The sequence below is a fragment of the Trematomus bernacchii genome, unplaced genomic scaffold (genome assembly GCF_902827165.1).
Source record: "Trematomus bernacchii unplaced genomic scaffold, fTreBer1.1, whole genome shotgun sequence".
Classification (NCBI taxonomy): domain Eukaryota; kingdom Metazoa; phylum Chordata; class Actinopteri; order Perciformes; family Nototheniidae; genus Trematomus; species Trematomus bernacchii.
The window spans coordinates 9,739,174-9,766,032 of NW_022987973.1; the positions used below are offsets into that span (position 1 = coordinate 9,739,174).

Consider the following 26,859-nt stretch of genomic DNA (forward strand, 5'->3'; position numbering starts at 1 on the left):
TTCTTTCTCTTGAATAGCCGGGAGATAAGCACCCTTTAGCAATGAAGCCAGTGGAGTTTAAGCTTATTATGAATACCTCTCAGAGCGCAGAAGCATGTACTGTAGAAATCAAAGGGAGTAATGGGCAGGTAAGCCTGTGTCATTTTAAGGAGGAAGTCAGTTGTGAAATTGTAAAATCACAAGGCCCTGCTGACAATCTCCTGCCCTCAGAACACTCTCATGAATGATTTCTAATGGAGGTGGCTATCACATATCTGAAAAAGTTAGAAGTTTGTGAGGCGAAAAGAAAGAAAGTCCAATGCTTATCTTCCCATTGATGAAGACTTATAATATTAAGACCATTTGTCCCTCTGATTAAACAGCACGCACGCTGAAGTCCACAAGAATGTGTGATTCTTCACTCGTGTCCTAAGCTTCCCAAAGTAGACCTGGCTTTGCATTACATTCATGTTCAATTGGCTGTGAAAGTCCGTAGCGTTACTCTTACATGCTAACCATAAAGAAATAAACTGATAAAATCATCCTAATTGTTTTTGTATTGTTTGGGGCATAAGAGCTGCTCATCCCAATTCTGAGTTCCTGCATCTAGCAATTGCATATATACTTACAGAAGCATTAGCTGTAGGGTTATAGTAGCATATTCATTTGTCCATTTTCTGCCGCATAGCTTAAGTTATAAAGTTCCTCTTCTGCGTATGTTCTGTAAAGATGATATCATAACGCGACTGCTCCGAGGCAGCGCATACTCTCATGCTCTTATTTGACAAAGGCATACACACACAAAACACACACAGACTAATAGATACTGTGCTGTTTCTCCTCTGAATATTCATCCATGTTTCCACATCATCTGCAGGTCTCCTAATCACAGTCACTTCCCCTTTAATCACAGGGCTCTAATTAGGTCCTAATAAACCATTTTGCCATCCTCTTGGAGCGCCTGTGTCACTCACACATCAAACCCAGAAATACTATATTAAGGGGCTGTCAACCTCAAAGGAAAGCTCCTCCAGCAGCAGTGATACGGATACTGCAGGCACACCCTCTTACACTAATTGAAATTATCGAAAGCTCCGCTTACATGTGACACTTGGCCATGTCTGAAACCATGGCCTGAAGCAGTCAAACGCATGACGTTGGTGCCAGCATCGAGGCTCTACGGCGTTCTCTGATGTCGGGTAATTGTTTTAACCTGAGTGGATATGGCACAGGGCCTCATACTGTCTGTTCTGCCAAGAGAAGAAAAAAATCTTGCTAGCACTTTTCTCCTCTGTTTCTTCTTCTAATTCAGTCCAGCAAAAACCTCAATGATTCCATGTTAATCTTGGAGAACCAGTGTTGGAGATGATGATCACTGACCACAAGTTGATAATGATGACTGTTTAATTAGAAGCCTTTCTTTGGCCTGGCCACAAAGCCAAACTCCTCCACCCTGCAGATGGTAACCAATAAATGTAGCTTTACTGAGGATAAGGAGGAACATTGTACCTCAACAGTTTACCCTCAACCCTCAACCCCACCCGTAACCAAGGACATAAAGACTTTCTCCTTACTAACACAAAAAATATGCAACCATAGCCCTGCGTGTTGTGATGGTAAGATTACAGAGCGCCTTCTTTAGCTTATTTCCATGTCGATATTATTTTCAATTAATATTATGTTCTTGGGTGGATTGAAGGTTGTCAGATTGGATGCATAAAGTTTAATGTCAGCGGTCTTCATTTGTGTTTTGCTAAATTATCGACTCAACATTGTGTTTTTATGGATATTTTTAGGCATCGCAAATGCAATTGGTTAGAGTTAGGGAAACGCTGAGGTCAGGGATACATTATGGTTAAGGTTGGGAAACTAAAACACTTCGTTAGGGTTGGCAGAAATATCATGATCATGGCAAATATTTAAAAAGTCAACTGTGATGGGATGCCTCCACCCTGTGACTTTACACTGCGGTAGGACAAACTAACTCTGCGATCAAGTTTTGACAGTGAACGTAAATCGCTATTGCAAATTAGCAGCATATGAACATAATTGTAGGAGGGAGGGTTTTTGAGGTCATTTGTATATATTTGTATGCAGTCTGCAGGCTCATTAATTTTGATCGTACAATATTCCAGCAAAAGCAAAAGATCAATCTTTCTAAACATTCAATCTAAACATCTTGGGTCCTTAATACTTGTTCCACGATGTCATTCCACTCTCCTCAGCAAAGTTTTTACTAACTGTCCTGTCTAGCGGAAAAAATACCGAGTGTTAGTGTTCGTCAGTAAGGACCACCCCTCCCATCTTCCACTAGAGCCCCTCAGTCTAGTCCTCACCCACCTCTTGTCAATCATCCTCCCCTACCAGAGGTTTCTACACCCATACTGCCTGGCAGAAACAGCACTGTGTATTGTGTGTGTGTCTTTGTGTGTGTCTAGATTTTATGTGGGTGGGTGGCGTGTGCCAGAGTGGCTATCCCCTCAGTTTGTCAAAGAGGCTCATGGGAAATATACTGCATTGGCCAAACCACAGGCTTTCTCTGTCATTTCAGCAGATTTCTCTTTTTAGTCCCATTCAAGAAAGTGATTATCATAGACGCTACTTTTCGCTTTATTCTTTCAGCTCGGAGTCAGGCTTTCTGGGCTTTCCTCAATGTAGCTGCAGTTGGGCCAACCCGGAGTTACGTAGTTTCACCTAGACTGCTAAATGTTTCCACAGTTTTTTCTAAAGCATGTTTGTTAATTCATGAACCCTTAAAGAACAAGAACATAATGTAAATTCAAATTCTGGTTATTATGAAAGTTAATATTTTCCAAGCTCTATAGTGGTTATGGTTATGTTGGGACACAAGTAGACAGAGTGATGGATAAAGTTGCTCCAGCATTAACCATGTACCCGCAGTAGTGAGGGAAGGAATATGTGCCATTTGGAAACAAGTGAGAGGGGAAAAGGCAACCACTGCTTTGATGCCACCACTCGGTTTATTTCCACCCAATAAGTACAGTACCCAATAAGTATTCTCAACAACCTTGAGAATACAAGATTTCCCCTGGGAACAATAGACAATGTGCGGTTCAGGAGAAAAGTCAATGTCTTACTTAGACAAAAGGAGACTGAATATGATGTACTTACACATAATCAGAAGGGTCTGATGCAGAGTGTACACTAACATCATGATTTGAGATAGAGAGAGAATACCAAAGACAGACAGAGAGCAAGAGAAAGCTTGAAGTCCCGTCTGCTGAAGTCATTTTCTCATAATGCACATGAAGGGCAAAGCCTTGTAACACATCCAAGTCGGTGTAAAAGTAAATTATTCCGAAAGGAAACAAAAGACCTAGGCAGAAGAGATGCTATGGTTAACTTCATCAAAACTTTAGCCACAAGACCGTTTCCATCAATCCCCCCACCCTCCGTCTTTGTCACTTTGATTTATTTTTGGCATCAAACATCAGCATTTTCCACAGGAAAAACTGTTGGGAATCTGTTTTCTGGCCCAATAAGTCTTGTCTTTTCCAAAACGTCTTGCCTGTTTTAGATGTCACAGTAGCAGCTCCATGATGCAAGTGGTTGATCAGTATTTGTTTCCATCCAAGAGGGCTGACACATTATCTGGAGAGCTTGGAATTCAGCTGCAGCAAAAAAATAAGTAGTTTTTGTTCTGAGGCCTGTCTTGAAACATATGTATTGAATGTACTGACAGCAACGAGTAAATGTTAAGGTTAAAGATTTGTATCAAAAAATATTTTTTTTTGTTAATATTGAATGTATTGTCTTTCAGACCATTATGGAATTACATGGTGATGGTTCTCTAGTCAAATATCTAGAACAGTAAAAATAGCGAATCATGGCCATGTCAACACCATACCATTGTGCGTTCAAATCACATATCTCGAAAGTATGTGGATCAACACATTTGCAAACACTGTAAGAGCACACACACAAATGTGCACACAGTAATGTAGAGTTGCCAATCTGATAGGAAACCAATCGTGAGCCAACAAAACGGCTCCCAGTCTTCTAAAGGCTGGACCGCAGAGTAAAGAGGCCAGAGGAGCTAGCTTTGTCACAACTAAACGGAGCATATTTTACATTGTGTGTCGATCAGGCTGGCTTTCAACCTCCACCAACTGGATAATGTCTCATCGTTCAGCTTTTACAGATGCGGGACCCTGTGTTTGGATATAAAAATAACTATTGCCTTCAACAGGGTTATTCATAACAAAAAGTAAATCCAAAAACTGTAGGTTTTCCATGCCATACTTGTGCTATTTCTCCCTTATGAGAGGATGAGGTTTAATGGCCTTCTTTCATATTATTTTACACAAATTCTCAGCGTCACAGCTGCCCGTCTTGGCTCAAGTGATATTTTCAGAGTCCTTTAACGCTTCCTCCAAGGCACTGGCTGGCCCATGGGAGGACCTGATCCAAGCACAATGGGGGGGATCACAAGGAAAAAGGCTTGTTGTGGCGCTTTTGTGTCAGAGCAGCGCAAAAACCCGCATTACACTAATCTCTTTTCCCTTGTTCACTCACAAGACACAATCTTAGGTCTTCAGAGCTTCTCCAATTCTAGTAGGACAGAAATCACAAGGGGCAAAAGATCACAGCAACTTCCCCCTGTTCTTATTATAATACTCCCAGCATCCAGCAGCAAGGTCACTCAAAAAGTTTAGTTTGTATATCTGTCTATCTATTAAAAGTTCAAAGATTGATAAATATATATTCTTTCTTTGTGGCTTAGATTAAAGGTTGGTGTGACTGCAGTCAGTAAAAGCTGTTTCTGAGTCAAAGTAAAAAAATAATTACTGCACGGCTCTCTCAAACTGTAGCTCACAAAATGGTTCCCACAAAAAAAGAAAAATGGCTTTGGATTATGTACCCAAAAGGACCATGGCCCGACATCAGCGTTTGTTTAAAATTCAGTTTTAACCACCTGCACTCTTTTCACACAACAGTTATCAGCCTTGGTCCATATGCTGCATGTGTAAGTGTGTGTGTGTGTGTGTGTGTGTGTGTGTTCTTGATTGTGTCCCCATGCCTGTGTGAGCGAGAAAGTGTGTGTGTGTGTGTGTGTGTGTGTGTGTGTGTGTGTGTGTGTGTGTGTGTGTGTGTGTGTGTGTGTGTGTGTGTGTGTGTGTGTGTGGACTCAAATCCACCACATTTTAATTACTGCCCGGCTGCAGTGTGTGCCTCTTTGATATGGAAATAAAGGCAACCATCTTCACACTGCCACTGTACAAATCTTCATTTGATTCAGAAAAAAACAATGAACCCGACTAATTCCAGCACCTGATCACAGTCCCAGACCTGTGTCAGAAACACGTGGCCACCAAGGCCCCACCAATTAATTCTACATATTAATCTGTGATTTAAATCAACAGAAGCTACTTACCATAGCCTAGACTGTTGCATTTTGATGTCAAACTTAATTATGCACAACTATGCTATGGACTAAGAGAAAATGTCCAATTATTTTTTTGAAAAACATTTTCGGTGGGAGAGTGAATGATACAGATCAAAATGGGCCACTTAGGTTACTTGTGCAATTATGCTGCTCCTGTGAAGATACACATATTTGGATTTTTTTTTCATCTGTAATCCTTTAATGTCAGCAATGCTGTTCACTTACAGCAGCCAGAGGGACACGAAGATCTAATAGAGCAGAAAAAACTGCCCCATGCCCGTGTCGATGTTTAGTGCTGGAGCACATAGGTGCCATTTGTTTCTGAATGAAAGAATACCGTGTACTCAAGTTTAAACCTTTCACATTAGAGAAATGTGGATACAATTGTAAATGCTTTAGATTATCCTTAAACAACATTGTATATTACATCGTTGTATTACTCTGCCTCCTATTAATCTGCCTGCCTCTACTTCCTCTCAGCTTTTTCGTGTAAAACGGTGACTTGTGGAGGCGATATCCCCAATGTAAGCTCTTAATAACTCAGTTGAAGGTTGATTTCATTGCTATTTCTCCTCTACAAGAAGTGACAATTGATCAAACTTAGAAAATCCACAATTTCCTCCTGTACAAGCACAAATCCTATTCATCCAAACAGAACACATCTACACCGTACTGGTTTTCTTAAAGCCACGAAGCCTCAAAAACCTGAACTACCAAATGTACTTTAGTGTACACAGAGAGGCATATACGCATTCATTATACATAACACCGTGCATCGGCTAATCACTATGTTGCGTTAGGCATCATGACAGAAGTGACATGTTACCAACTTGACAGAAACTTCTTGTTGAAGGGGACAAATTAGCCTAAAAAAATACTATGGCATGTTCCCATCAATTTTGATCATTGTTGAAATGTTCAAAAGCAAATTAGATAACACTTAGAAAGACAGATGTCACAACATGTGCTGCCACATTTATTATCTCCTGCAGTCCTACACCCTCCTGCTGCCCCCCTCCTCTACCTTTACCAGGCCTGCTGTTGTTTACCTCTTCTCATCTTGTTTATCATCAGGTCTCCGCCGCTCCCTCCACTACCACATAGTGAGGGAGACATAGTACCTGTGCACCCCCACCCCCACCTCTATAGCTTCCACCTCCCTGCTCACATCCCGGCAGCAGCCTGTCACTTGCAACAAAAAAGCTGTATTTCTGCAGAACACAGTATATATGGAAAGATAACACAATGTGTACGGTCTCAGTTATCTAGTCTAAATGGCATCTGGTCTGGAGACAAAGCATGGCTTTTCTGATTTTTGACGCTTCAAATCAAAATCAACAGCAGTGTTTTTCCAAGTAAAGAAGACATTATATTGCAAAATATCTGACAGGGGGAAAGTATCACTCATGCATGCACACACACTGAGGAGGCGTACATAGGGCTCACACACACGTAAGAGAGAGCAGCACTGTACACTTATACAACAAGAGCCGTTTTAGAAAGATTTAATTCTAGGGAGACCTGAAGCAACGTACTCATAACTTTGTATTAAATAGTCTACGTACAGTATCACACAAATTGTTATATTGTGTGTGACATTGTTCAAATCACAAAACATTATTATAATTTATAGTCCAATTGCAGAATTAGGTCCTTGAAATCAGCTTATCGTGAGTTGGAATTGGTTGTAATATCAAAGAATAATCTTTGGCAGAGTAAAACCTACAGTAACCAGTACTCTCATTTCACATCACTGTGTGGCGTTTACAGAAATAATATTTGTTTTTGAAGCAGTGACATAAAGAAACCCTTTTAGAATTACAAAAATAAATCTTTGAGCTCAACACTGATGAAGGGACTCGTTACGTCTAAGTAGAGAGAGTCACAGTTATAATACTATTCCCAATGGAAAACATCTGCTGTTTATTCTAAATAATTAGATTCACCTTCTGTATAAATAGTAGAAGCTGAAGGCATCAATGTGCACATACAGGTGAGCTATATGAAAAACAATATCACTTTAAGCACGTTTCTTACTGAATCGCTCTCTCTTTCCCTCCCTACTTCCCTCCTGCCTTTTCTTTGATCCCACTAATTGCTGGCACAAGAGCTTAGTTAAAACAAATCCTACCTTCAGATGATGAGGACAGGTAAAAGTCGAGCTACAAGTCAATTCAGTTCATGGCAAAAACATTCAGATGGGCTCATTCACAACAACATTTCTCTTCCACTCAATAGAACAAATAACAAAAAAAAAAAGGCTTAATCTCAATGTATAATGATGAAAGAAAATCTCAGCAGCAAAATTGCTCTTGCAACACGGGAGACATTGGACTTGGACAGAGTGCAGGATGTGTTTAGACAAGTGAGCCAGGTGGCTTCTCCCTTCATGCCAAAATAAAAGTCCTAAAAATCTTTGAACTTACTCAGCGTCAGCGAGTATATATCTTATGCTGAGTCCAGGTTGTAAATGCTGCCTTTCTCAGTCTTGCAAAAAGCTCAAGATCCACCTGAAGATTAGTCCTTCAAAATACAGAAAATGTGTAAGGCCAGTCAGTGTGAATTATGATAAAGATATTATTGCCCTGCAGTTCAGTTCAGTATCGTACCAACAAATTGCCAGTCTTTAGTTTTTGATTAATGTTTAAATCAGAGACAGTTACTATGAAATGTCCCGGGCAACACTGATTAAACAGCAAGGATTATTTCAAGGAATCCCATTGCCAAAACTATAGGAATATCTTTCAATATTTAAGTTGTGTGTTAAAACTGCAAACAAGTTTAGAAAGGAAGAAGGTAGCCTAAATAATTATAGACGGTTGTTTCTCTGCAATAAATGTAAGTAAGATATTATAAATAAGAGCCAAGTGCGGTTGTGTGTGGCATCAAAGGGCTCTCATGCCGCTTTTCACTCTTCCCCTCTCGCTCTTTCAGGCAGCGACACGCTGAGCTGCACAAGCCGTCAGAGACAAACTCTTCTGGAGACAGAGCTGAGTGTCCCTGTATAGCAATCAGGACAATGTGCTGAATGGGCAGTCTAATTATAAATGTGCCATTTAGACTCGCATTTGGTCTCCGGAACCTTCTTACCTTATGAGGGAACCTGCGTTCACAGATACAGGAAGAGCAACTGTTCAAAACAAAATACCACAAGGATAGAAAGTTTACTGCGACCCCGCGAGAATGTGCTTTTGTTGAGTTTTAAGGAGAGATCATTTACATGAATTAGCCACAGGTGCGTTATTTGTGTGGTCACGCGACGCATGTGATCATCGTTTAATTGATAGAAAAATGACACAACTGCACTACTCAAATTAAGTTTTTAAGTGTTTTCATCGCAGAATATATATGTGTATTAAAATGTTATTAGGAATCCCGCAGCCGCTTTATAAAGGCTCGTTTGGGAGTGTCTCATTTTGGGAAAACATCTTAAAATGAGGGATCACCTCTGCGATGCCAATACCATGTTTCATTTCTGATATTTTACTAATATTTTAACAAGTGTAAAAATCTATTTATTAAGTTTGTACAACATTACAATTTCTCGGAGACATTATATTTTTAAATAAAATCTAAAACAAACCAGATCAAAGTTTTTTCTCTGCACTAAAAATATCTAAACTATAATTGTCTTTTTAAAGGCCAAATGGTTAATGTATAAATGGTCTCAAATAAAATGTCTAAAATGTGTCTAATGTAAGAAAGCAATTACTCCGTATGATATTAAACACATTTGCACTTTTAACAAGAGATCCTCTGTTCGGTCCGGAGCTCCGGGTTTCACAGACTTCGGCTTAAATGGAAAACTGTCTGTTGAAGTACATCTTCTCTAAATGGACAAGCCGTGCGATTGTTGAATTTAATTTATGGCTTATGCATTCTTTAGAGGTCAATTCCCCTGACCCTCCGAGAAAGTTAAGGAAGAACAAATTCCCAGGCTATACGGGGGCCAGCAACTCGGTTTTTGTCAATAAAAAAAACAGAAAGAAATCTACGGATGATAATCAGTTCTGGGGGCAAAATGGCCCGAGCTCTATAGAGGTAGCCTATATGAGATATGTGCGAAAGCTTCAAATAAACTTGTCCCCCTCACATGCAGAGGGGAACCCATACCAGGCTGCACGTCATTGTCAATGAATAGTACCGCTGTGTGGACAGAAGGGAAACTGCCACCAGCTGAAGAAAGTTACGGGACATGTAAACACAAACACCAAAGCGCTGTAAACATGAAACTATTTAACAGTTAAGTAAGGTTTGCTACTTGTTTGTGACGTTAAGTGTAAATGTTCTCGGTGACAGAGGTCCGGTTTGTGTGTTAAGGCAGCAGTGAGCAGCCTAAGTCCGCTCGCACGGCTTCACGCTGCTGAAATAAACAAAGCAAAAACGAGATATCAAACCTTTAAAGCTGGTTGAGGTTGTCTCGGGATATAGTTCTGATGAAGTTAGGTGTTAGATTTAACGCAGATTCACCGATTCTGAGTTGAACCCGAGCGCCTCGGAGCCAGCCCCGCGCCACTCTCGTCTCGCTTTTACTCCGCTTGATTTGGTGAAAGCGACGCATCAAATAATCACAATACTGAAAGTTTGACAGTCATTTCCCCCGTTGGAAAAATGTGCGAACTCGTTTAAGCTCAAAACATGAATAACTTTCTTAAATTGTTTTAAAGCGAAACGCGCGCACTGTGCCGGAACAGTTCACTGACAGCGCGCTCGACTTTTAGGATTCAGCAATAAAACACAAGGTGAAAATATCAGAATAACATAGAGCATGTTGAAAAGTACAGCAAACGTGTTGTTTACCTTGATGATCTGAGTCGTGGAGAAGTTGTGTATTCGTCCTTTTCCGTGCGTAAACACTATACTAAACGCTACACTGTAGAAATGATCACTGAGCTATCTGTTGAGCGAAAACTTAAGTGTGCTCACACGGGGCCATATGAGGGGATCGTGTACTCTGAAGTTCAGCTGTCCAAAACTACAAGTAGCTTTTGTTGTTCGCCTATCTGTTCTTTATCTCGCTCTCTCTCACTCAGACAGGAGAAGACGATGGGTAGAGCTGCTGTCAATCTTGGCAATCAATGCGCGCAGCCATGTCGCAAGTATTCAAAGCATTTCCCGTCGTGCAACATCAGAAAGTGAGTGGCCAGGGCATTGATCTGAGGAAGGCAAAGAGGCAGGACTCCCCCCTCCTCCTCCCAGACAAGAGATGCGAGAGAGAGAGAGGGGGGGGGGGGGGGGGGGGATGGGGGGGGGGGGGGGGGGGGGGGGGGGGGGGGGGGGGGGGAGAGAGAGAGAGATTTGTGGCGAAATAAAAGTGGAGACAGGGAGGATGGTTGTAACTGCCCGCAGTTTAGTCCGTTTAATAAGCTTACTTAGATGAACACTACTTGCAGGCGCAGCGACTGCAAAGTTAAGGATGACTTTTTCCCTTTTAGAGGTGCAACACTTTGAGTGACAAAGCAACACATTTTAAATGTATTTTGAAAGAGGACAGCTAGCGTACTGAACTCTCCAACTTCATTGAAAGTGTTTAAAGATTACCGTTTCTTTGGAGGAAAATGTGTTCAGCTGACATGAGATAATAAGAGCAGGTGAGACTCACTAAAAGGGCAGCAGGGACTCGTGTAAACTTGTGTGATACAACAGTATTTATTTTTCATAAATACAGTCACCACCTAAGTTAAATCTACAAATGTTTTCCTTTGTAATACCTTATTTAACGACCATGTGAAAAAAAAACATGTAGATGTACTAACCAGAGGTTTGCAGCTTCTCTTCAGATTTCTGCATTTCTTGGACTGAAATTTATATTATGCACTTCAACTTTTGAAAAGATAAAATATATTTTTGACAGATTTTCCTATAAAGAGTACTACTTGCAACGTTCCTCTCCTCATGTAGAGTGTTAAACATTTATTTCCACGCACCCATATTATTTGATGAATACATGTTTTGATTCCTAGAAATGGTACACAATTAAAGTAGGCTATCCTCATGACATGCTCAAAATTGAGAATTATATAATTGTATTAATGGACCGATTTTCAATATAAAAATGATAGTTCTGTAATTGATTAGAATAATGTAACGTGGGCAAAAGTTATTTTCCAGCATCAAATTGAACGTTTTACTTTCATTTTTGTATTTGTTGTATGTATAAAATCTATCAAATGTCTGTATAAAATCCATGAAGATATTTTTTCTAGAACATATCATTTAAGATACCAAATGTGTTAACTCACTACCTTAATGTATAAACACTTCATATTATGCTAGACCGTAACATTCAATTATATACATCCTGTATTGTGTTTCAAAGCAGATCCGGGACCAGCCGTTTGACATCTGAAATGACAGCAAAGGTCCATCGGCTGACCCAGGGAAACCACAGGTTGAGATCTCTCGCTAAAACAGAAGCTTTTACAATGAGACACTTCTCTGTTTTGAATGAAAATGTGTTTGAAATTATCAGCTGAACTTGGAAGAGGCCCCACATATGTCAAACACACGAAATAAATGTCAATGGAGAAGAGCACAAAACAGAGAAGAGTCACAAATGAAAAACAAGAGCGAGACAACTGATGGAAAAGTTGTAATCTAAAAATCAGCAGCAGCCTTTTGTGACAAGCAAAAATAAACCCAATATAGCCTACATTACAGCATTTACCCACTATGAATTCGCTTTGCCACATGCCTAAAGTGTCACAACAGCAGACTATCATGGATCACATAAAATAAATAAGAAAGTTACTTACAAAGACAGGAGACAGCAGGATGAAATTCTGATTGTTAACTGCAGAGTCACATAGAGCTGCAAGAGGGAGGAGAAGCACAGAAAGAGAGAGAGAGAGGAAGAGAGAGATGGGGGTGTGAGGGGGGGATTGGCCACATCAGCTCACATTCCCTTCCTTTTTTTTTGTTCAAGGTGAAGTAAAACGCACCACATCTCCATGAAGAAGAATCTCAATGATCAATTTGTCTCAATTCATTTAGTTTTGGGTGCAAGTTTTAAATGTCCCAGCATTTCTTTATGCTGAGTTTAATTTGCTAAAAAAATTGCCAATGATAAAAACGAGAAAGAAAGGAACAGAAAAGAATATAAAAACAGAATAGATAAAAGGAAAGTAAGACTTACCTTTCCGAAATGAACTTTTGTTTCTGTAGTTCTGCGGACCCTTTGAACACCTCCTGAGACTGAATAATGGGAAACTAAAGGAATCTAAAGAATTGTGTGTTTCAAACACCTCAGTATATTGAAATTAGATATAATTCTCCAACCATCTAACTCTGAATTGTTCAGATCCACGCATGATGTGATATCTGTTCTGTGTGAAGACTCTGCAGGAGCGGACTTCCCGGGACTGAAATGTGTGTTTCACGTGTCTCATACGCCACCTATTGGTCACTACAGGAAACACCTACGTACTTCCTCAAGCCCTCAAACAGCAGATGACTGTATTAGAGACAAAAATCAGAGGATCTGTGCCACGACATTCAGCCTATTTTCTGGTAAACTCTATGCTGCCTGATCTGATGTTTAAATGTAGTCAACCCTGACTAAATTGTATTGTAAAAATTGCATCTTAGCAGTGAAATCATATATTTGTAACACTTCAGCATTCTGCTTTTGACTGCATTATTGCTGCTTTGAAAATGAATGTTATTTGCATTGGAAGAAAAATGATGCAAGAAGACAAAACTAATTTTATTTTCTTATTGTTGAATTTACCACCAGACAGTTATGGGTGCAGCTGAGCAGGTGCCAACAAACTCTGTACAGTTCTCAAAACACAAATGTAGACTCCTATTTCTAGAGAGGTGACTGTAATGGCTTCCTCTTCATAGCTCAGATGGTGGAGTGCATGAAGACAGTCCAACTTGTTGGGGGGTAAGGCAGACACATTTGCATACACTGTGAGTCTTTGATGCATCTTGAAATTCAAGTCTAGCCCATAAATATTTGAAAAGGAGAGTGCATGAAAATCAACATTTTTGTTACATTAAATTAACATGTGTTCTTCTCCTGTTCTGCATGGTTAATTGGAGAAGAGCATTCAGTCAGTGAGTGAGAATGATAGAGGGGGGGGGGGAGGCTGCTTTGATTACTGTGCAGACGGAGCAGGTTTTAAAGGTGTGCAGCTGATTCATGCACAGGAATACAGTGATTTGTATTCTGAATGAGAATTCACAATTATCTACTTTATCCAAGAGAAAATGAGTTGTATTTCACACCTTTTAGCATACCCTTAAACTAATAAAGCCTCACATGTGGCAGGACATAGACCTAGTAACACCCGACTATGTAGCAATAGAAACTGCATACATTCAAAGGAAATATTTCTTACACACAGTAACACATTATGATTCAGTTGCAGACATTAGGGCTTTATTTAAGTGTTTATATGTCAGATAACGTGTACGTTAACATTGTATAATATAGTTTTATCATATATAGTAAGTCTTCAGTAGTTTTAAATACATTTGAAACAGTTGTAAATCTGTTGTAAATGTGAACCAAGTGCTTTATAACACACTGTAAAATTGTTAGGAGCCTATGTATAAATATCTTAGAAATGCTTTTCATTACATCATTTTAAACCCTAACCTAAAAAGGATTGTAACATGTGCATGATCACATAAAACATATTTATTATTAAACTTGAGTGAAATCTTTAATTCATATATCTTCATCTTCATATATTCTTAATCATCATGTATAGCTCTATCCTGACTTAAAGGAATGTGCTGATGAGCAGAGACACCTTTGTTTCACACTTGTATTTAATGATCAAGATGTTTACAAGCATCACATCATGGACAAGTCAAATCTTAGCCTAACAGGCTTTGGAAATGTTCTTCGTGAAAGACATTTTTTGGAAGCTCTGCTCATTTACTTTTTTTGAGAGTGACATGAAAATGTAAAGATAGACACATCTCTGTGTTAAATGTCTGAATATAGAAGATGTTGATCTTGATATGTAAACAGTTACATAGTTCTTCTGGATTTGTTGTTGTGTCACATACTTTAAGCAGATCCTCATTGATGAGAAATAACACAAATCTAAGTAAACTTCTGTGAGCACCCTTACAAGCCATTAGGGAAACATTTCTGCAGACGGTCACAACCACGGACATGGTCCGACATCCACAAAACCAACACGACTGACTTAGTTATTATTGAATTCCAAGTTATGCAATTAACTCAAACACTATTTGCATACATGCAAATCGCCTCTCTCCCAATCGGACTTGCAAAGTGGGACGCTCTGTTCTCATTAGTTGACCCAAATCTCTTACTTGTAACTCTGGATTTCATCAAAGTTTAGTCAGGATCTAATATTTCCTTTCAAGTTAACAGAGAACTACTGATTAATCATGTTGCAATAAGGAGTGCAACATGCCAATTCTAATTATATACTTATCAGGGACACCATCATACAGCCCAGTGCCAACAGTACTACAAATATCAACTCTGTAGTACTCATGAATACACGTTAAACCAATGATTTATTGTACTATGTTGTGTATTTCTGAATACGTTACCTGCTGTTCGGTTTTTGAAGAATCTTGTAACGTGAAAACTTCTTCTTTTTCAGCAAACGAGACATGGAATCAGTTTTTTATCAAAATGCAGTTTTTAATCAAATTTTGTGTCCAAATGCATCTCTGGTAACGGCCTTATACGACAGTGAGCACACCATTTTTCTCTTTTAATTTAACTGATGTATCAGAAATGTAAAAGAAACCGGATGGAAATAGACTGATGCATCACTGTGATAGTGCACTGTAGATCCATGAATGCATTTGTAGCCTTTTCCGTTTGAGTAGCTAAACATATTCAATTTCACTTAGATCAGTGTGTGTGTGTTTGTGCGCGTGTGTGTCTGTGTGTGTGTGGAAGGAGCTGCTAGATTAAAGAGGAGGCCCGGGGGCATTCGGTTCATTTACAAAGCAATTGCTTTTATGTACAAAAAGCCCAATTCACTGTAGGTATTGTAAAAGCCTTCCGTTTAAGGGACATGAGATTAATTCATTGTTTAATTTTACACAGCACTTTCTCAACGCAGGCTTAATCATTTATGTCAAAGGAATTGTGTTCTCTTTTCAATATTTAATATTTTTACATTTGCCTCATCTCCCCAATGATATCGCAATTGTGAATGCTTTGAAATGAAAGATTACACAAAGGCATTGTTTTAGTTTCTGCAAATAGTAAGTCAGTGTGGTGCAGCGCGACTGTAATTCCGCTTTCTCTCTATTCTTTTTATAGCATGCATACACATTGGGAAAAATATTCAGTGATTCCTAACTCTTCAATTATTCAACAAATCACCATTCCATTTCTTACATATTAAAAAATGTACCGTATGTGGAGCTTGAAAATGATAAAACAGCATAAAATACTATTTTGAAATCAAAGCACCTATTGCATAGCCTCCTTGGTTTTGTATTTGTACAATTGGACTACAATATGGATCCCCACAGTGCACAAAGAAGGCGCTCGCTGTAATCTAATCCTCAGACATTCACGGCAAGTAACAATAATATTTATGTGATGGAAATATGTATCTCTGGGAATCAGTGTAGGATTTCTTCTTTCTCTTCCCCTATCAGGGGAAAAGTGTGAATATGTTACACATGCAGTGTGCAGAGCAGTGAACAATACGGACCTGAGAACAAGGTCAGACTCCTCAGCATGGTCTCAATGGGCTCTTCCTTTCAACACAGAGCAGGCAGAAAGGAAAGCAACCAAAGTCAAAGCTTTCACCTCACCAGTGTCACTTTACATTGACATGATATACTTTACTGCTAATTAAATTGAGACATTTGAGTTACTGCTGCTTACTTATTGTCTTTTATTTACTTCTACAAAAAATATTCTCTAACAAACATCCCTGTCATGAATCCAAGCAGTATGTGTCTCTCTGCATCTGATAAAAGCATTTCTGAATCCAGTAAGTATTTAGTTAAGGATTAATGCGGGAGGCCTTGATTGCGTTTAACAGAACAGGACCTTATTAGCATAATAGGCCCTCTTTCATTCTCTTTGAAGTCCAGAGCATAGAATAACAAATGTATATGAACCACCAGCCAAACGTCAATACATGGAAATGCCACAATCCTCAGTGGAGGGTCTTGGGTGAATTTCTGCAGGAGGAGGGAAAAACATCCCATTTTATTGCAAAATAAGCACAACAGAGGATGTGTTGGGTCTTCTAGCCACCAGGGCCAGCAGGCGCTGTGGGGCCCCGATACTGGAGGAGAGATGGAGGCAGAGAGGCTGCTCTCTCAGGTGTTTTCAAAGAGCACCATGATGCACACGAGTGAAAGTAATTACTCTCGAATTAACGATAAAGATGTCACTTGGGAGAGAGCCGCAACACAACGGCTCACTATCAGGCGTGGGCGTTGTAGCCTTTAATAGTGTTTGCATCACATCCTATCAGCATATGTTCCAGGGTTCTTCATGATAAACATGCAACATATTTGTGCTGAAAATGGCAGTCTGTTAATAACAGCACTTTCCATAACAAATGATTGTCTCTATATTATTATTTTTTGATCAGATAGGTCAATACATGTATTTCTCAAAAGGTTTCTTTTACAATTGCAAGGGAGACATGGTTCATGATTTAAAGATATTACTTCTGTACTTCAGAATCCAGAGTTATTAGTATCCACCTTCTTGGTTGAAAATACATGGAATTAAAAATGCCCTTTTGAGATTGAAAAAGCTTTGAACTTAAAAAAAAACATTTCAAGAAGCCTCTCTTTTTTGTATTGAGAGTTCACCTCCTTTGAGCATGCCTTAGTTTTGTTCCCTTCTCAAATAATAGAATGAAGTTTAATGGGTCAAGGCAATCAATGTGGAGGTTCAAAGAGAATCCTGGAGCTATGATGAGTCCACATTTTGTACTTTTCTTTGTACATGATTAGAATAAAATACATTCAATGAATGTGTCAGTAATATAAAATATAATATAATATGATAAGGAGCCAAGGCTATTTTAGGTTAAAAGTTAATCATTTAGTTTAATATTGCCTTTCTAAATTGCGTCGATTACAAGGCAGATGCATAAACTGAAGGTCATGGATTATTGAATTTCCCTTTCCTTCTGGCTCATGTGGTAGTTATCGGACACCTTAGCCGATTATGCTATTTACCTCATTCAAACAAAATGAAATGAATATGAATATAAATGATAAAATAATACATATTTCACTAACCAGATATTGTGTTAATATCTTTAATATTTACATTTTTATAAATTTCCATTTGCAACCTTTCCCAGTCACACAGAAAATATGTTAAAGGTTATTTTTCTTCTGATGTAAGCAAAAATAAAATTCATTTTGGCAAGCTAAAAGGAGACTGGCAGTGCTACAGGTACATACATATGATATTTCAAGTGGTTTGTTGTAAGAATATTATCTGAGCTTTAACAAAAATACTACCATCATGACGCATTTCGTACCTTTTGTTCTTAACATTCTGTACCTGACAAAAACAAACAAACAAAAACAGGTTCCCAGTTGAGATCACACTGCAGACAAAAGCGATTCAGTCATACCTTGAAAACATGATACAGTGAACAATTCAAAGTGCAATCAAATGTAGAAAATGTTATCGTGAGATTAACATTGGTTAGACTCTCCCATAGTTAATAAGCACATCAGCGCCCATTGCAAAGTCTTCCATTTTCCATCGTTTTCAGAAATTAGAAAATCTTTAACGAGTCAATGCTTCGTGAGCCTCAGAGAGCAGGATAAAGGTTTAGTAACGTTCTTGTACTGCTCTATGGAACGGTGTAAAATTCCCCAAATCCTCTTTTCTTGTAGATCCCAGGTGTTTGTTGTCATTTTGGAATAGCACCTCAGTGTCCAGAAATGGCTTGAGCTGAGAAGTGATTCAGAGAGAAAGACAAAGTAAGTACCACAAATGAATGAATGAAAAGGTTCTCATTCACTGCTTGGTTCTTCCATTCCTTTCATTGTTAACACGTGATATTCAAGTAAACATATACTCTTACTCAATGTTTGAATTCTTAGTTGAAAAGAAGGTTTTACAGTGTATCATATATATTGGTTTCAATGCTAGTAGTTGGTAAACAGTTATGCTGACATTATTAACAATAAAGTTACTTTAAACACTGATAGGGATATCTCTGTGTTGTGGTTCTTAGTTACTTCCCTTTAAATGAATCCTAATGGTCTATCCTGACTGTCTTTGTGTTGTGTAGTTATAGTGTAAATAACATTTAACCAACTGCAACAACACATATAATAACATCAGAAATGAACATGGGATGAGAGAGGTACATTATGATTCAATCACAGTGAAGCATGCGGTCGAACAACTTCTCGAAGGAATGAAGATTCCTCATATAGTAGACAACGACACATTCAAGTCATGCAAATAGTAACTTGCTTTCACTTCCTCTTACATGACATAAATGCTGCATGATACCAAGAGGTAAAAGGCAGCTAGGTGGAGACTTTGGTCATTGTGTTTGATTGTTTTTTATTTAAATCAGTAACTAACAGTGTTACACATTATAATTATATCCAGAAATAAATACACATATTTAACCTACCTGTAGAAGGATAATGGTCTTATTTATAGAAATAAATCTGGCAAAAAAATCAAGTTATCACTCATTGTTGGCTGATTAATAAGGCAGTAAACCTTTGTTAATGCGTTTACAGTAACAACAATGATATCTACTGTGTTATTTTCTGACTTTGCGAGGCCACACTACAGATGGGGAGCTAATTGGAGCTGTGAATGCAGCTGTGCTGACTACTGAACTGTCAAGGTGCTAAATCAAAAGGTTTCTCCTTTGTTAATTATACACAATGCTACAACAGTCATGTTCATTTCAGCCCTTTTTTTCCTCAACCATCCATAAATATTTTGGCAGTGATACAAAAAGAAAAAAGAGAAAATCAATTTACAGACAATTATCACAGTGGGATGAGCAGACTGCCTGCAGATGTTTGTTTTGATTATAATGGGAGCAGAGGCAGGGCTTCCCTAACCTAGACAAGATGTGTTTCCTACAATCACAACAGAGCAGCAAGCATGCAGCGAGAACACACAGGAGCACCGTGTTGCAGAGGATTAGTGAGGTCTTGGAAACATTAACACCGTAAAACATGCAGTTAGGCCTTACTTTATTTCTTGGGTTAGACAAACGTGTAGTGAATTCCGTTGCTTAGAGGAGAGGGAGGCGCCAGAGACACAGAGGGACAAGGAGAAACCGAAGGAGCAGGAGGAACATAAGGAGCAGGGTGGAAAGGAGGAAGAGGAGGAGCAGGAGGAAGGGGAGGAGGTGGAGGAGGAGGTGGAGGTGGAGGTGGAGGAGGAGGAGGAGGAGGGGGAGGGGGAGGAGGAGGAGGAGGAGGAGGATAGGTGGGGATGTTAGCCAGTGGTGGAACTATCGAGAAGAGGACAGGAGGAAAAACAGAAAAGAGAAAATCAAATTGGTTTGTTAGTCACATGGCGAACTCTGTTAAAGTCACATTGAAGGCTAAAACTGGTGCATGTTTTGTCCTGAAAACTACACTTCTGTGTTTGTTTACCTAATGACACAGGGGGTGGGCGACATGAATACATAATGAAGTCACTGTATATTTCATTTCATATTGCTTTTCTAGAAAGTCAGTTTACAAAAGAATGTAAGTTGCAATTAGCAATGGGAATATCTGGCATTGATGTACTCCATCACAGTGATGATGTATCTCCAATAATGTAATAAGTCTCATCTGCTAAACAATCAGCAGCATTGCCCACAATGGCATGATACAAATAAAGCATTAAACTGGTAGCATTTACTACAGAGCTAGTAGATTGATGAGTTGATTGACAGTAATGATTAGTTAATCATTTTAGTCGGCTATTAGGCAGAAGCCAAGAACACACATTTCAGGTTTTGCTGCTCTCTGTGTAAAACATTATTTTTTGTTCTAAGACTAAAAGATTTTTGAACAAAATTAGCAATCTAAGCCTTGGGCACCTGGAAATCTTGATTTCTTTTTTCAAAATGTTCTGAACTTTAAACATAATGAAAAACACACTAAGGATTACACAAGGCAGTTTATTTTTTTGAGATCATTAATATGTTGTAGATATTTTTGAGATTCCTTTGAATGGTCCTGACAAGTAATAACAAAAAATAACAAATTATTTAGAATAACATATCTAGAAACAAAAGCACCTTCTTATGTATACTTTACATAATTGCATGGCTGCATATTCCTGCTTTAATGCGATCATTATTGAAGTCTCTCATGCATAATACCATGAAAGGACCTTTCTTTTAATTCAAGGATTTGAAAGTGCACCAGCATACCTTGCTTTAACACCAAAGGGAGAGAAAGAAAATCATTTATTTAGTCTCCGCTGACAAGATGCCAGCAGTTATATTCTCTGACATTTCTCTATGCTGGAAATAATGTTATAATTGTTGACTTTGCCTCACTGTGCATATTAAGCTTCCACACACGTTGACAGCTTGAGTGTTAGTGTGTGTGACAGATGTATGTGTGTGTGTGTGTGTGTGTGTGTGTGTGTGTGTGTGTGTGTGTGTGTGTGTGTGTGTGTGTGTGTGTGTGTGTGTGTGTGTGTGTGTGTGTGTGTGTGTGTGTGTGTGTGTATGTGTATGTGTGTGTGTGCATAAATGTGTGAGTGAGGCACACAGGCTGACAATCTGCTGCAGCTACAGTGAAAATGAACTTGCCTGTCTGCTGTAGAGTATGAAAGAGATGAAAAGTGAGCGTGTCTTTTATGCAGGTTCAGAGCTGCGTTCAAAGCAGCAGCAACGGTATGCAGGAGAGTGGAGTTTGACTGGGTCATTGATCAGCACACAAAATGGCCTCATCAAGCTATTCCTCCCCTGTCTGAAAGATCCTACATGGATTGCAATTAGAGACTATCTGAGCTCCTAAGAAGGAATAATGTTCAGTTATTAGGAAATGAACAGCCTTATTGCTTGAATCTGCACCTTACGCCCTTCTCATCTCCACTCCATCAATCCAGGATTCTTGAAAGGCTACCTCCCTCTCTTTATCCCCTCTTCAACCAAAAGATGTCCATTTGATGCCAGGATCAATTTGACTCAAACTTTCTCTTTTTTTTATCAGGCAGGTACAGTTATTATTAAGTGTTTCTGTAAAATAATGATTTTTACATTCATTATAAAGCAAAGATGTATAACCTACAACAACCTACAGGCTCAAAGGAATAGAAAATCTTTTTAAAATTGTTATAATGACCAACCTGTGACTAGTTTGCTCTTGAGCGAAGCCTCCGATGCCAGAGCGTAGGACATGGTGATGATCCTCTCCTGCTCCTGCAGCGCTGAGTCCAGAGCCACCAGCCCGACCCCTGGCTTGTCCACGGTCACTGCAGGTGCCAGGTTGTGCACACTGGAACAAAACACCAAATGAACTAAACATGATGAATTGGTAATAATGTGGAAATGCATTATTTGCTGGGAAGGCGTTTTCTTCAATGTGAAAGAGGAGGCCAGGTTTAGCATTGTGCTTGAGGAAATGTCTGTAGGGTGAGTTATTGCCAAAACGGACAATTTGGCTTACTGCAAGGCCTCCCCAAAAGCCCACTCTGGTGTTTATCAGCAACACTTCATTTACCTGGATTTTGCCAAGATGCTCTTGATGCGCTCCACCTTACGATAACGATCCTCCACCTCCTGCGGACTGAGAGGCTCCTCAGGCTCTGAATCCACATAGCGCTCCGGGATCAACACTTTCTGAGGCTTGGAAAGCTACACGAAACAGACATAGTGTGTGTTAAGGTCCAAGCTGCTATTTCATCACCCTTGCTATCTGGTCACTTCAAAAAAATGATCTATCCACTTGCACAGATTAAGATTGGATATACAACCTTCATTAAACTAAGGATATACGAAGGAGTTAAAATGCCCTTCACATTTCTTAAAGTAAAAGTAAAGTATAAGTACTTTAAAAAAAGCCTTTACTCTCCAGCTTGATTGAGGCTCAGGTCAAAACTTATGATGAATTCAAGGTTTTTTCTAAATGTCTGCATTTATAAAGCATAATATCCACGCACCGACATCAGTTAGATTGTTATTTTTTATTCAGCTTCCAGGGCCTGAATGCAATAAGGGAATAAAAGGAACAAACTTTGTCATTATTCTTTTTATATACTTTTTGGACTGTGGTTGCTCTTGGTTGAGTATCATGTTTTTTCTTCTACCTTTATCATATGCATGTATTGATTTTCAAACAACAAAGCTGTATGACTTTGCTTGGAGAAGATAACGTACCTCTTTGTTAAGGTCCAGGTCATAGTCTAGTGGTTCCAGGTCGACCTCATGGGCAGGAGGAGTCGTGGCCGTAGAGCGCAGGGTCAGCCATTCGTCAGAGTGCGAGCGGGGTCTCTCCTTGTGCTCGGGAGGTCTCTCCTCCCCCTGAACGCTCCTCACTGCCTGGGCCTCCTCCCCCTGAACAGCCCTCTCAAGCAGCTGCAGGTCAAAGTCCTGCTCTCTCTTCCACTGGACAACACAAAAAGGAAATTAATACATTGTTAAACAAATAACAGGACACAGCTTATCAAGTACATTTGAAAATGACTGGATTCACTTGCCTTCCCACATAATTATATGTCACAAGTACTATAAATTGCATAAGTATGCTAACATGATTTGAAATGCTGCAGAGTGTGTGAGTGTTTGTGTGTGTGTGTTTACAGGTGTGAACATGAAAAAAGAGGGAGCATGCATCTATTGAATATGCATGCCTATGCTCTCAATATCACAGCCTGCTGTACATTCTCTACAACAGTGATAAATAAGACAGCACAGTGACAGACAGACAGGAACGACCACTTCACTCATACTGATGACCAAACAAAACCATATTGTATGTATTGAGAGAAAAACAATATAATAAATAAAAAAACATGGCAATATGAGTGCATTAGAAAATAACGTTTATTTTTTGCATTTACATTCACATCTGAAAAAGGAAGCATTCTTATTACTAACAATTAACTAACTGATAAAGACATTGAGCAACACTGAAATCACTTAACCTATGTTTTGATATGAAATGGATTAGCATACACATAAGTATTGTCTAAATGAAAGGCTTCCTCTAATGAAGATGGGTAGATTGGAGAACAGTAGTCCCAGATCCATAAGAACATCCTCATATTGATTCAGTAAAGAAAAGCAGGACAAATGCCATGATTAGGTTGAGATGAATATGCTTGAATAGGCATTGCTCAGTGTACGTCAATGATTTGGTCAGTAGAAAATAAGGCACTTTCTCTCTTTTACTCTCTTTCTCACACACAAACTCACACACACACATAAATGGACTGCTTAGAGACAGCCACAGTACTTAATTGAAGGACAGCAGGCATTGATCTAAATGAGGAAAGACAGGTCTCTTCTGCTATTCTGTAAGCAGAGAACCACTGGAAAAAGACATATTGAATTTGGTTAAATTATACTTTCAGAATGAAGAAAAAATCAGTAATGAGAGGGTTAGAATGGTGCGGGTTAGTGTCTAACAACTATTAATGGGAAAAATACCAAGAAATTGGGTTTAATGTGAAATGTAGATGGCATTGAGGCCTGAGGTAATTAGTGTGTTACGAGTGTGATAGGCAAGATATATGCTTTAAGCAGGAAGACCATCCCTAATAATTGTAAATGTAATTATTTGCACCTAATAATAAACTATTTTTGTGCTACAGTTAAGTATCAAGTGTAAAGCCACTCTCTAAAGGCCTTTTTCATTGTAGATATGTTGACATGTCACAGAAGGAATAATGAAAATGTATTTCCATTCAGTTGATACTGAATCAAAGCTCACTAGACACTACTGGAAAAAACAGAGCCATCATTGATGTTTTTAGTAAAAGCTTTTTTTCTCCTGCTATGATAAATCAAATGTCTGCAGTGAAAAAGGCCTATTAAAATCTGAGAACAACATGCATGAATTAAGCACAGTTAGAGCCAGTGAATAATCATACTGCTTAATATAATGTATTTCTGTTGACTTTGTAATGTCAGAAACTGAGAAAAGCCAAACTTTGCTGTTTTAAGTCTCGCATTGTAGATCACCACTCTCGGTTTGGTTGTCGTCATGCATGAGATTGTGACATGTGATACTGTTCTAGTAACATACTGATCCCAAGTCTGCAGAAAGTGGGCGCGAGGGTGCAGGCGGTGTGCGCGAGGATGGAGAGGCGTGGCGGTCTCCGTGGCTCAGGGTGCGTTTGCGCTGGCGGACGAGGGCCTTCTGGTGCCTCTTCATCCTCTCCAGCTGCTCATCAGCACTCATCTTCCCCCTCTGCTGCTGCTGCTGCTGCTGCTGCTGCTGCGCCGGCTCCCCGGAGTACAGACGCTCCAAGGCACTTTTTGGTCTCTCCTGAGAGGAGTGGGAGGAAAGAGAGTTGATAACACGAGTAAAAAGGTGCAGCAGAATGCAAAGAAGTGGAGGGAAATAAAAACAAACAAGAAGGTAAAAGCTAATGTTAATAAGGTATGAAAAAGGAACACGGTAGACAATTCACAGAGACATTTCTCATAATTGGGTATCAGAATGAATACGATACGCGGTTTACATGTGATTTTGTTTTACAGAAAAATGCTTATCCATCAAGAATTATAAGGAATACGTTTGGTAAATGGATTATATCTTAGGCAATTCAATATTATTATCTCAAATCTATCCATGAAATTGAAGCGTGACAAAGTCCTTACATCATGGTATGATGGATCATATTTTTCATGCTCGACAAATTGATTTTTCTTTTTTAAAGAAATATAAAAAAAACTATACCATGTGCTTTTTATGTACTGGAAAATATAAATATTCTAATTATATCTGAACCTCACCTTCACCCCTGCAGCTGAGGTGGATCTTCGGATGGTCACATATGAGGAGATGTTGGAGGACTGATTCAGCCTCAGCGAGGAACCCGCCACTCCTGAGGGGAAAGCCAACAAACATTTGGAAAGCTTAGCTAAAAGCTACACAGTAAAAAAAAAAAGCTGCCCCTCAATAAATCTGTTCTCCTGATTCTATCATCCACGCACCTCTGCTAGGTAATGTCTGGTAACCCTCATGTCCTGATGCTGCTACACTGATGTGGCTTGAGCCGTCTCCAGCTCCCATAAGCTCTGGATCGCTCAGGAAAGGTCTTAGTTCCACCTGAAATTCAAAGACAGAGATTAAAAAACAAACCTTAGATAAATGTAGACATATCAGCGGCACAAACACACAGATACACATACTATATACCTTGCCGTCTCCATTAGTGAACTGGCCAATCTCTCTGTCCCTTTTGCGTTCATCTGACTGTCGTTTGAGGCCGCGTACAGAAGTATGCCGGATGACTGTTGTCTCCCGGGGCAACGGGGGCACAGCAGGGGGATGCTCATCAGGACTATAGAGCTGAGGTAGAGGAGGTCTGGGTGGCACATCATCCTCACCCTGCATACACAACAACTGTTCATTGTTAAATACTCAAATCATCACAAACATCTATCTCACATTGGACATCATTCCTTTCTTTAATCTAGAAAACTACCAATACTTATCTAATGTTACATACAAATGTGAGGTAACAGTACTCCTTCTGCTTGTTTCCTGTCTCTTTCTGTACTATCTGCTTTCCAATAAAGGCACAAATGGCCCAAAAACTATCAATACAACTAGAGCCTTTAGATATTAATGATATCATTAGTTCATTAATTGATGGGTCAACCGAAATCCTTATTACTTAATCAATTAATTTTGCAAAATGTATTGTTTATTGGGCAAAGATGCTAAACATTTACTGACTACAGCTTCTTCAAATATGCAGATTTTCCTCTAAAACGGAATATCTTTGTGTATGTTGGGTAAATGGTCGTATAAACCAAATAAGTTGAAAATATACCCCTTAACAGACTACTTTTATGATGAAAATATTGATAGTTGCAAACCTTGAAGGTAACTAGTGCTGCAAAAAAGGGTAACTAGAAAAAATAACCCAAAAGAGAAAAAATAACTTCTCTGTAAAGCATCTTGTGATTGTGCTGACCACAATTTGTGAAACTATTTTAGAATGTGAAAGAAAAATGTGACTAATTTAGTTAGCAAAGCTACACAAACTGTATTGTACACTCACCCATTTCAGCCCACTGGTGATGGTTGCGTCCACCCAGTGTTGCTGGCTGGGGCTGGAGGACAGGGTGGGGGTGCTGGGGCTGAGGTGGGGGCTGTGCTGTGGCTGCTGGGACAACCGCATCTCCATAGCAGACGGGCTCCCAGACACAGAAGGCACTGATGACGCCGACACTGAAGGCACAAACTTCCTCTCTGGGGAATTCAATGTATATGAACATGAACATGAATACACGCTGTACAGACAGTGCTTTCTTTTCCCATGGGTCATGTTCAAGGCATTAGTATCGAGTATATGATCAAGTGCT

The 26,859-nt window shown here is 39.3% G+C and overlaps 2 protein-coding genes across 9 annotated transcripts in view; both read right to left on the bottom strand.

Moving 5' to 3' along the window:
- Positions 1-10,508, bottom strand: part of sox6 (SRY-box transcription factor 6) — a 126,351-nt gene extending 115,843 nt beyond the window's left edge. For all 8 annotated transcript variants that reach the window (XM_034116737.1, XM_034116741.1, XM_034116739.1 and 5 more), the window contains exon 1: positions 10,187-10,508. The gene's annotated coding sequence lies outside the window, so the exon portion shown is untranslated. The remainder of the gene's footprint in view (positions 1-10,186) is intronic.
- A 7,110-nt stretch (positions 10,509-17,618) lies between these two features.
- plekha7b (pleckstrin homology domain containing, family A member 7b) overlaps positions 17,619-26,859 on the bottom strand; it is a 64,068-nt gene continuing 54,827 nt past the window's right edge. Inside the window, exons 18-27 of the mRNA XM_034116136.1 lie at positions 26,556-26,746; positions 25,685-25,876; positions 25,480-25,594; positions 25,279-25,370; positions 24,566-24,808; positions 22,696-22,923; positions 22,040-22,173; positions 21,666-21,814; positions 19,561-19,824; positions 17,619-18,284 (exon numbers count right to left, since the gene is read on the bottom strand). Coding sequence (XP_033972027.1) covers positions 19,574-19,824; positions 21,666-21,814; positions 22,040-22,173; positions 22,696-22,923; positions 24,566-24,808; positions 25,279-25,370; positions 25,480-25,594; positions 25,685-25,876; positions 26,556-26,746 — 1,595 coding nt within the window. The 3' untranslated portion in view covers positions 17,619-18,284; positions 19,561-19,573. The remainder of the gene's footprint in view (positions 18,285-19,560; positions 19,825-21,665; positions 21,815-22,039; positions 22,174-22,695; positions 22,924-24,565; positions 24,809-25,278; positions 25,371-25,479; positions 25,595-25,684; positions 25,877-26,555; positions 26,747-26,859) is intronic.